We start from the raw sequence: 11,766 nt of genomic DNA on the forward strand, positions 1-11,766 counted from the left end.
GTGACGGTATCAAGTAGTTAAAAGTCTGTCCTCTTTCTAATGGGTACAATCGTATCAATGGATACTATAATCAATCCTATTGTAGGATACTTTTTTTCCTTACCAGTGTTTTCCAATATCTTCAGGCTATCATGGTTCCAACAATATTATCACCATTAGGTGTACTTTTCTAACACTAGGACAGGAAGATTAGTAACTTAGGGATACCTCTTATCGTCAATGTGAAATTCACAACTTGTTAACTCTTTCAACTTACGTACAAGGCAACCCATAGTCATAAGAATTTTTCTGTCTTTAAATAAGGCAAGGCAAGACCAAAGGATGGATATTTATTTCTGCCATTACAAAATCGATATGAAACCAGTCATTTCCCATGCTAAAAAGAAGACTTTGGGCTCTGACACTGCTGTAACACTAGGAAATTCTTGCTAAAAGCAATCACTGTGCATTTACAGTGGTCCTTTTTTTCTCTCACAAGTTTAGCTACCTGAAAGCCAGACATATACCTGAACTAGTCCCCACCTATATAATTACTGGAGGTACTTTCAGAAGGTAATTCAGAAGAATTATGTGGAATGGGAATAGGAGGCTGATTTATTCTACTTTTGCTTTAACACTTCTATGTTTTAACAATATAGCTTGAACCTGTAGTGTACTCCTTGTAGTACTATATCTGACTTTCTGATTAGGGAAAGCCCCTGTAGTACAGCCTGTTTTTTCTCACATAGTTACCTGCAGTAATGAACAGAAATGCACAGTTAGGCATCTAAGCAAAAATGGTATATTTTTTTTTTGTAGCTGACTTATCTTCTATTGGTACTAGCCCCTGGACCATGGGGGACCTTTTGGGGACACACACTGGTAGCAATGCAAGCTGTGTGCCAGTGGAGAGGGCTCAGTACCTGCAGCTCTTTGAGTTCCTCTATAATGGCATCAGTGTCCCTCAGGAGCCCCAGAATTTCCTGCATTGTACTCAGGGAGCGTTGTCGTCTCTGCAGCTGATCCAGAAGTTCCTGCCATTGCTTTGAAATGCTGTTTTGCCTAAAAAGGAAGGGAGATAAATGACCATTTTGGACCAAAGACTTTGGGCAGTGCTGGGAGATTCTCAGTGCTTGCAGCTTCAGAGGAACTAAATGAACCCATGTAACTCTTGCCACTACTAGAAGAGGACAGGCCATGATCACAAAGCAGGTCAAAACAATGTCGTTATCCAATTAGTGTGATCACAGGGAGGAATTTTGACTAGCATATCAACAGTCATTGAAATTTTTAATGTAGATGTTTTTTATGGATCTTCATTCCTGACTTTCCACATGGATTTCATCTGATACAATGGAAAGGCTTGAAAAGAAGAAGTGGTCTTTAAATGGCTGCCTAAAGTAAAAAATTAATCTCAACCACAAAATGAGCCACAGTCTGATCTCATAAAGAATTTGCTTTACTCTTTTATAACTGTTATTCTTAGTTAGGTTTCTGATTTTGTCTGAACTTAGAAAAGCATTGAAATACCACAAGATCAGTTCTTTGTACGGCATTCTTAGCCATTCCCAAATCAGGCTATATTGATAATCAGAGAAATCAATATTTCTCAAGATTAGCTCTGGAGTCAATCTGAGAAGACTTTGTACTTTATCTAATCTATATCTCCCCAAAATATACACTGGAAAACAAATGTGTTGATCTGGAAAAAATAAAATAAAATAAAATAATTAAATATCTATATCTATCTATGTATATCCTTCTAAGCATTTTTGATGAAATACAGGATTTGGGGCAGAACAAGTGTTTTCATATATAATGTAAATACATTAAATCTAATTTTCACTAGAAATCAGTCTGAGAGTTTGATCATTCAAGGAAAAAAAAAAAGTTTGAAGATGTTGAAGCATTAGCCTCATCTGCTGAAACTGTTCAGAGATAGAAAAAATTCCTGTCAGTTCTACTCACAAGGAGCAGAGGTATGATTCATAACTGCAATTCGTTTTTTTCCACCACATCACAGAATCTCAACCAATTTAAACCTCCACCACTACAGAGTCTCACAACTGTCACTCACTTCTTCATGATTTGAGCTTTGCCATGATAGTTCTCCTGGCTGATGACTGCGGCCATTTCATCCAAAGCTGTGAAACGTTCCCTCCTGGGAAGTACATCTGCCACAATGGCTTCCAACTTCTTGCTGGCAGCCTCCATCCTGTCTGCGCTCTCTGGCCAGAAGTCCTGTTTCCCAATCACTTTCCTCATGTCTTCCAAATAGGACTCACGCAGGGCTGCCTTCTTCAGGAACCTCTGGGCTAGCTGTTCCAGCCTTTCTAGCCTCAGCATCTCCTTCTGCAGCGCTTTTCCTCGGTTGTGCTCTGCCTTTTCCAGGATAATCCAGTGCTTTTCTACATCTTGCAGCATCCTCCCCTCTGGGGGCAAGTATGGCCGTTGGTTGTTTGCTCTCTGCTTGGTCCTGATGTTGAAGAGGTGAGCTTCAATCACGCCTTTTTCTTGATATTTAGGGGGTTTCTCCACAGTGCGGAAAGTCTTGAAGTTGGCCATGAGCAGCCACATTTCCTGAAGAGTGTTGGGAAAGTGACGGTCATCCAGTTCCGTCACCTTCTGTTTAATCCATTTCAGGAGGTCAGAGACCATCTGCTCATATAGAAGCTTCAAGTCGTCTATCTCCTTCAGGAAGAACACGATCTGTGATGGAAATATGAAGATACAAGCCCCATAAGAAGCAGAATAAAGCAGGGTTGGTGAAGAGAAAACAACATCTTCATAAACCAAGTTTAAGATTCAAATACATTAATTTGTCTTGGGAAAATAGTATTTAACAGGCAGGTTGCCAGTCATCATATTTTTACATCAATGTGTTGATAATTGTCACTTGTGAGGCCAAGTGAAATCCTAAAATAACCTTCCATAAAGGACAGATTAATAAATATTATTTAACATCTCATTTGAGTCTATGTTTAAGAAAGGTAAATTTTGGAATAAACAGTGTGTACATGGAGACTGTCAGCAGTTCCTTTGCGGCTGACTAGAAGCTAGAATCCTAAACTGAGGGTTCAGATTTTCTGTTTCACAACACTAATAAGCAATTACACCCTCTTAGCATCACCACTTTAGGCTGTAGGAGACCTTCTGACAAGGTCCTGGTTCTCTCACATGCCCACAACACTTTGTGGTCATAGAATCCCTTCTTAATGCCTTCTGCTGGAACTGTTCTTCTTCATATAAATTATTAGAGAATGTCTTGTAGCCAAACAGAGGTTTGGTAAGGATTTTAACTCTAATTCAATACAAATTTTCCAAGCCCAGGATATTTATGTTTTTAATTTGTGGTCTAATTTGCCTTTATATCAAGTTCAGGTAAACGTTGGAGCAAACGTTTAGAATTAAATCCATGATTAAATAAAAAATCTTAGAATAAAGTAATACTTTCTTTCTATTTAACTTTTTTTTCCTCCATTTTTGTCTTTTTACTTTATCTTATATTTTTGCTCACCCTAACTTAGTAGCCCTTCTGCAGATGCAGGTTTAAGGTTGAACAATGGTGTCTAGCTCTACCATTCCCCTGAGCCTGCCTGCTATGAACAGGCAGTGAAGGAGGTGGCACTGAGCAAAGATCCAGTCCCTGCAAGTGGTAATCTGCTTTGACCTACCAGAAAGAGCACTTGGCAATGAGTAAGTGTCACAGTGTTGGAAGAGGAGTAAAGCAGCACCAACCTTTAGTGCAGGAAAAGCAGCCCATGGTGACAAGGCTCCCTTGTGTGTTTCCTGCCATCGTACTCAGTTCTTGCTAAAAGATCCTAGCAAATGCATGGTCACCTCACATGGGACAATGAAAGGAGATTTACCTCCCTGGGCTGATTTTCTGTGCCGTCATGGTCACTCAGTCTGAACTTAAAGGCTTCCCTGACACATTTAGGCTTCCCTCCTCGATCCTATTAGTAAATTCAAAGCTGCCTGTTTGAGGGGACTAAGGACATGAAGAGATTAACAGCTGTTTCATTCTCCTTCAGAGTGTCTGTGTGTGCTACAGATGCAGGAAGACAGAATGAAGTATTAAAGGCAGGCTGAAAATAAGGAAGGAGGCAAAACGAGAAAAAGAAGCATGTAAGTGGAAAGAAAGAGAGAAAATAAAAAGAATATACATTTAAAAATGGGAAAAAACAGTGATTCATGACAAGAACAGAAAAAGGATAGAGTAAGAAATATTCTGGTTTTTCCGATAATAAAAAATGTATGGTCTATTTGATCCTTATATTTATTCTAATAGGTGCTTGGTGACCCAAGGACTATTTCAGGTTTATCAGAAGAAAAGTAACATCTCCTGACCAAAATCCAGTCTGTCATGTAGACCAGGCAGATCCTCCTACTCTCCTCACTGATGCCCAATCTTTGACCAAATTCCAAATCCTGCTCTCATCTAATGCTTTTCTTCAGAGAACATCACTGTTACCAACACATGTTTGGGGGTCATTGTGTTCTTGTCCCAGACCACTTTGTTAGCTAAGCAAACCCTGCTTTGCAAAAGCCTTTCACCTTGTCACCACCAGGAAGTATTAGGTTGAATTTTTATGCCTTCCATTAAGTAATATATTTCCTCTCTCAAGTACACAGGTAGTTGACCGAGTCCAGATGTTCAACTAGGACCCACCCTGGGTGTGTAGTTTTCTGCTGGCTATTTGTTTGGCATTTTTGACAAAACCAGAATAGGTTATTCTAGAGATACAAAATATGTTCTCTCTAAGGAAAGTGATCTTCAGTGGAACAACCATAAGTTTCCATCGGTTTCCATCAACAGGATGCAAGTAGTTTTTAACATAACTCATGACCATATACGAGACAAAATGTGCATAGAAACTGGAAAAAAATAATAGCTTTGATGTTTTTTTCCCTTCTTTTGAAGTCACTCCCATGCCTTTTTTTCCTCCCCCTCCCCCTTCATTTTGTACCTGATTAAGGAGTTAGAAAGGAAGGATATGGATTTTCACAGGAAACAAAAATCCAAAGCAGTCTCACAGAATAAGGGGTCATCTTCCCCATTAAATCAGAAAATTGCTGACTAGGTGTGCTTTTGCCTTGTTATAATCCTCCCAAGATTAATGAGATCTGTGTGCCTCAAGCTGTCTTGGAGCCACATTAGTTCTCAAACTGAAACTGTGAGGTCAAAACCAGATTAATTTCCAGTGAGATAAATGCAGTCCTCTTTAGAGATCAGAGAGTCTACAGACACTGAGAAGTGTCTGTAGAAGATTTAAATGACAGTAAAAGGTCTTTCAAATGCTTGTGTCATTTGATTCAGTTTAAACAACCCTGAAGTTGAGCTTGCACAAAAAGAAAAAAACATTTTCAACATAACTTCAGCTTTACATATTTCACTTTTAACTTCTGAAAACAGCAATGCACTTACTTTTGTAAGTCGCTTTTGTATTGTCTGTCCTTGTTTCAGTCTGGAGAAGTAGTGGTAATAGAGTGACACGTAAGTCATGATGGATCTCTCATCTGGGTAAGGTACTGCCACATCCTCAGCATCCAGCAGTTTGCTGATTCCTAGCTCTTTCTCAGCAACATCAAAGGCATTGTTCAGGTTTTTGATGGGCTGGTCCTGCCTCAGGGAGCTGTAGTGGATAAGATCAGGCCTGAGCAGGGAGAAGAGCAGGGGCAGAGAGGAAGACATATTTATGGTTATAATAAATTATTTCAGATTATAAACCATAAACTCTTTATTAGACTAAAGAATGTGACACTAATGCTGAAACTACTCTATCTGATTCTGGGCTTCATTCAAGAGCATCACCCCTTGCCTATATAACATGAAGAATATTTTCACTTATGAAACAGAAGTACCACTAGCAGCGAATCTTTGCCCTTCTCTTATGTCTTCTCTTCACTGATGAGTGAAGAGCGAAGTCCACTAGAGAAGCATTTCTGAAAAGGGAGGTGACTCCCAGCTGGGGAAGTGACAGGATCCCACAGTGGTGTCCTGTCAGAAGATACAGCCAAACAATGGCCATACTTGTTTCAGTGTGTAATATTCCCTTGGAAATTCAATTTTAGGCCCAACAAAAGGAAATACCAAGCAGGACCTTTTGGTCCTTCCTTCCTCAGAGAGAGAATATCCATTTAAGAAAGGACAGTCTTCAGTGAAAAACGGCAAAGGGAGAATTTGACCATCTCTTGACAAATTCTTGTAATTCAGACACTGGAACAACTTGTGCTGGAGCTAGAAACAGCAATGAGCAACTCTTCCTGAACTGACCAATCAGATCTTACCTGTGAGCATGTATGAGTGCATTGAAGGCCAGCCCATCACTCCAGCTTTTAGAGAAGTCCTTCACATTCACATTGGAGTAGCTGGCAGTTTTATGCTGACACCAGAGTAGCAAGGCTTCATTGGCAAACAGAGCCTCAGCTCTGCCTCCAAATTCTTCCTGTGAAGAGAGAAAAGAAAAAATCAGTGTTAAAAACATATCAAAGTAAGTTTGCACTTATGTTACCAAAGATTACTTTGTATAACTTCTGTCCTATTCACAAATAGCCTCAAAGTCATGACTTGCAGACTGTATCTGCCATGAAGGAAAAATTACTTAACATGAAAGTAGAAGTTTTCGATTAAAGTAAAACTGAATTAACTCAGAAATTGTAATGTAAAATGCAGTTTTTAAATGTTTATTTTCTGCAAGGTTTGTAGAAATAAATTGGAAAACAAAGCTCCATTTATTTTCTTCCTTAACTGTGATCTAAGTCAGAAACAAAATATAATGAATCAAGGTCTAATGTTAGAAATTATTAACTTTTATTCCCTAATACTTTCATAGGATCTTATCTTTCATGTACTTAGAGTGCATATTAAATAATTTTTAAAAGAATACTTTTCTTCAGAGAAAGAACAAATGAGAAGTATGCAGTTCAGATCTAGAGAGAAATGCTGTCAGAGAAATTATTTCTGGAGCCAAAAGCCAACAAAAAGTTTGTGGAAGAGAGTGAGGAACATGAATATCCTATCTTCAAGTTACTATTTTCTGTCTCTTTGAGAAACTATAAAATGGATTCAATTACTTTTATAAATTGCTGTCTGAATGATGGGTGATATTATGCAACCTGCATCATCAAAATGGGTGGAAAATATCATCAAAATGGTCCTTGCTGGCCTGAAACTCTAGAGAGCCTCTGAAATACTCTAATCAGGAAAAAAAGACAAAGACACTGTTTTACCTTATCAAGTTTGATAGACGAAATCTGGAATCGAAGTATAATGATCCAAATAAGTCCCAGGATTAAGGTTCTGTCACCATCTACGATATTCTCAGGACCAATCACTTTTACTTGTACCTGCTAATAAACCAATATCCGTTCAGCATACAAGTACTTATGTCCAGCTCTCTGAAGGAGGCATCTGTTATCTTCAATAACAAGCTGTGATTGAAGAGGCTGTTCAGATTCTTTTCTTAAGGAAACAAGTTTTATGTGATCTCTTCATTTGTCTATCTACCTGCAAGCTCCCGTGTCCACACTCTAGTTTTTACGTGCACCAAGGATGAGTTTCAGCAAAAGCATGGCAAAGGGACCATGGTCTCAAAGATTTAAAGTTCCTGTAAGGGCTTTGAAAATGGGTGGTTAAGGAAAGAAACATAAGATAACTAAGAATTAAACATTAAGAAACACAATTCAGTGCTCATCTCCTCCAAAGGAGTGGTGGCAGGGCAAACTCAGATACCATCTCCTCTGTCTGCTCTCCAGCCAGGTAGTCAGAATGTAGTTCTTGGGTTCACCCAGCGGTATAAACACCCTAGTAAACAAGCCATGGCTGCCTTGTATTTGAGCAGCAAACAGGGTTGTAGCTGATGCCAACAAGGCATATCTGCTATACTAACTCCTGCTATCTACTTGATCCCATCTCTGGTGGCTGAATTCATGTGACAAGTGATGGTTGGCTGGTCCAGCTGGCAGAGCCTGGATGTGCACTTACCACTGGGCCTTACACAGTGTGTACCCTTAGCAGGCATGTGTCAAAGGAAGCCCCATGTTGTATTGCAATGATTTTGTAATAAGCAAAAATCCAGACAACATAAGCTTTTCCACGTGTACTGCTTTGAAACCCCTGTGCTTCTTCAGAATTCATAGCACAGTTTTGTGTGATGGTTCTTCCAGAGAGGTCTACAACAAGTTGCTTGCTTAGAAAAGAAAATACATCACACACTATCTTTTAGCTGAAATATGAAGGCACAACTGGAATAAATAAAGCCGCTGCAATGATTTGCTGAAACTGTTAGAGCTCTAAAAATCTCCTTTTATACCACGTACCTTCACCTTTGCCTAATAATGTTTGGTCTCCCCCAGCATCCAGGAAAACATAACATTGAGAAAGATATAGAAATGCAGTACACTTTCATTTAGGTGTGACTCATTTGGTGGGAATGTTAGCTCTTTGTAAGTCATGATATTCAAATAACAAAGAAATTCAACTTCTTCTTTTAATAAAACCCTTGGCCTGTCTTCAAAGAATATCTTAAATTGTCTTTGAGGGGAAATCATAATGAATATAATACTATAATAAGTAGCATACATAAGATATTGTGATATCTCATATCAATATTAACCTACCTTGGATTTCAGAAATGTGATGGCTTTGCTGTTGTTCTCCAGAAAATGCACTCTCATCTTTCCCCTGTTTGGTCTGGGCAAAGCTTCTCCAGAGAGAAGCTCCAGGAGTTGCATGAGGGAGATGCCATCCTTCAAGTCTGTGTAAATATCTTGTATCTCAATCTTTACCTGCAAATACCAGTCAGACAATACAGACCCTGGCTGAATGTTTGGTCCACAGAACCTTCTACCTCTAATACCAAATAACACATTCATGCCTGTTTCACTGAGTCTTCTGTATGACAGTGCCTATGTGCAAGAAGTGATGAATCTTAGTTTACAAAAATGGATGCTCAGAAGGACTGACATTATTTATGAAAGTAAGCTGAAGCTAAAAAAGAGCCACAACTACCACATTTGGCAACTAACAAAAAAAAGCAGGAGATTTTGAAAAACATAAAACCCCCAGTGTTTTCAGAATCAAACATTTGGAAGAGTTGACATTTTTAATTTCAGTTTAAATTAATCTTTTCAACTTTTTCTTCTGAGTAATGCATCTCATTTTAAAATTGAACTGATAAACCCATTCAATTACTCAATTTTTACTACATAGTCTCAACAAAGTCTGCTACATCCTGCTCAGACCTGTGCTACCACCCAAAATCACCACGTTTTTAGCCAGTCTCACACTAAGTGGAAGATTGAGATCTTTTACAAAAATGTATTTCATTTTTGCCAGTAGTGAGGTCACTCAGTGCTTTGGTGATAAACATGACATACTGTGTACTCTGACCCAACAAGAGCTTGCCTTGGGCGTTTCCTTTTGGCCTTATGACACTAGTGATCAAGAAGTGACATTGAAACCATGTCACACTCCCAACAATAATTTACTGATTTTGAAATCACGGTAAGTAATCTTTTTGTCTTGAAAAGAAATAAATATCTGTAGTAGTAGTATTTTTTATAATTCAGACAACAGTTACATGAAGGGGGAAGAGCACAAGTAACAGACATGCACTTTTTCATTCCTGACCAATTATTAATCAGTTTAACAGATCTTTTCTCCAGAGAAAGAAAAGAGCACTGAAAGCATAAAAGCAACTCAGAGAGACTTTTAGTCAATACTGTGTGTGGAAAAAAAATGTGTAACTTCCTCTGATTATCTCAATGAAAAACTCCCTGTTTAGTTGCTAACTTTATTTGGGTTTGCATATTAAGTGACCTTAAATTTCTGCCTATAGCATATTACCATAAAAAAAGTTAAAGCTGTTACATTCTGTGACCTTTCCATAAATGAAGAATAGTTCCATCTAGATCTTTAAAGAGACAGACTTCATGTACCTGCTTTGTGCCTCACCCAGCAATAGTTTTAATAGCTGTGTTGAATCATTCCTCTCATAAAGATACCAATCATAGCTTGCTAAACAAATTCAATCCAATAACACCCATATAGTGCTAGACTTGAAGTAGTCATCAGCGCAACTGAGAACACTGCAGTATCCTGTGGTATGATTCAATCATGTTAAAATGTGTGTTGAAAAGTTGAGACTGCCCTGCTGAGAAGACCATGCTAAGCTGTTGGTCTCTGCACCATTTCTTACTATATATGGCTTGGAAAGCTCTTGCAAGTTTTCCCCCCATGATTTTATGATACATGAGTAAGTACTGAGCATATAGCTAAGACTGACATTTTAATCTTTGAACTCAAAGGTGTTTTTGAAATGAGAAAGTATATATATTCACATATATTTGTAGCTAAATAGAAATAATTTCCTGTACCATAAAACCCTAATTCTCTGCAGATGGCAAAATGAGTCTTGCAGTTCTACTCTTCTAGTAAGAATAACAAATTTAACCTTGTTTTGCTTCAGGCTGCCTTTGCACCAATCATAAACTTAAAACATTACACTGAAAGAAATGCATCTAGCACTGAAGCATCATATAACAGTGATGAGCTAGAATAGAAACAAGAAGCCTGGTCCTGCTTGGTGTCACCAAGATCCACTTTCTTTAATATAAACTAAAGACTCTAGAAAAGGGAATTGGTTTTGGATAGTGTCATTCCCTACTGCAACACAGCTACATAATTTGTGCCTGAAATTAGTTTATCTGCAGTAAGTCTGGACACCGCTGGAATATTTTTGAGTTATCTTGTACACAATAATCAACTGTACACTAGCTCTGAGACTTTTTGGTAGTTTGAGACTTACTGAAAACAAACTGGTCTGTACTTGCATGGTAGTATGTCTAAACTTGCTAGACTTAAGGCCTATTTTTTCAGAGCCATTGAACAGCAACTCAAGCTGGACTGATCAGGCAAAGCAGAAGGTCTTAGATTTTGGGCAGGCAATTAAGAATAGCATTGTTTGGGGAAATCCAGACATCTGCACATGATTTACTTATAGGCAAAAGAAGACCAAATAAAGATCTTCCTCTGATATGATCACCACAGTACCACGGTACAGTGGACATCACAATGACAGGGTTATGAAGGGAACCCTGATTTCAGCAAGAACTGGTAACACGAACAGGGGGGATGGATGTAAGATAAAAGATACAGGCTGGAGCACTCTGCTTAGTCAAAGCCTTCCTTGCTTGCATATACGTGTAACAACAACACTCAGGAAAATATGTAAAAAATAGCATTAAAACAAAAAGAATACAGTGGGTGAAATAAATAAAAAACATTTTAAAATCCACAAATTTAAGGAGCTACCTACATTATTCCTGGAGAAGACATTGTTCATCCAGTTGGTGAAGGTTTTCTTTTGCATGGACATACGCTGCTCCTGCAGCTTTTTTATGTGATCTTTTTCATATTCGGTACCCATGGTCACCTAGGAAGTTAGAAACTGTAGTGAGGTGCTCAGTGCTGAAGACATCTGCCCAGTCAGGTACTAAAAATAGTAACATGCCCAGTGTATGTACAGAACCCAGCCCAAATGGACACAAAATTCAATACCACATCCAGTATAATTCCTTAATTTCTTTTTGTTTGTACTTTGCACTTTAATTTCGTTCAACTTTATTTTTAACTTGCTTGAGGTCTCTCTTTTAAAATGTATCTATCTCTAGTTTCAAGATGAAAATGTGACTCGTATCTATGCAGCTTTACTTTCTTTCAGTCGCTTTCCAGTTACTTCATGCCATGAGGAGCACCATGATCTGGAAAGCATCAGTAACTCC

At 38.4% G+C, this 11,766-nt stretch overlaps 1 protein-coding gene across 1 annotated transcript in view; it reads right to left on the minus strand.

The window, feature by feature from the left end:
- The window catches only part of SPTBN5 (spectrin beta, non-erythrocytic 5), a 99,109-nt gene extending 87,698 nt beyond the window's left edge, over window positions 1-11,411 (minus strand). Inside the window, exons 1-7 of the mRNA XM_051622012.1 lie at window positions 11,301-11,411; window positions 8,602-8,769; window positions 7,213-7,332; window positions 6,271-6,428; window positions 5,408-5,636; window positions 2,057-2,688; window positions 903-1,041 (exon numbers count right to left, since the gene is read on the minus strand). Of these exons, the coding sequence (XP_051477972.1) occupies window positions 903-1,041; window positions 2,057-2,688; window positions 5,408-5,636; window positions 6,271-6,428; window positions 7,213-7,332; window positions 8,602-8,769; window positions 11,301-11,411 (1,557 nt within the window). The remainder of the gene's footprint in view (window positions 1-902; window positions 1,042-2,056; window positions 2,689-5,407; window positions 5,637-6,270; window positions 6,429-7,212; window positions 7,333-8,601; window positions 8,770-11,300) is intronic.
- Between the last annotated feature and the right edge of the window lie 355 nt (window positions 11,412-11,766).

Source organism: Apus apus, chromosome 5 (assembly GCF_020740795.1).
Source record: "Apus apus isolate bApuApu2 chromosome 5, bApuApu2.pri.cur, whole genome shotgun sequence".
Classification (NCBI taxonomy): Eukaryota; Metazoa; Chordata; class Aves; order Apodiformes; family Apodidae; genus Apus; species Apus apus.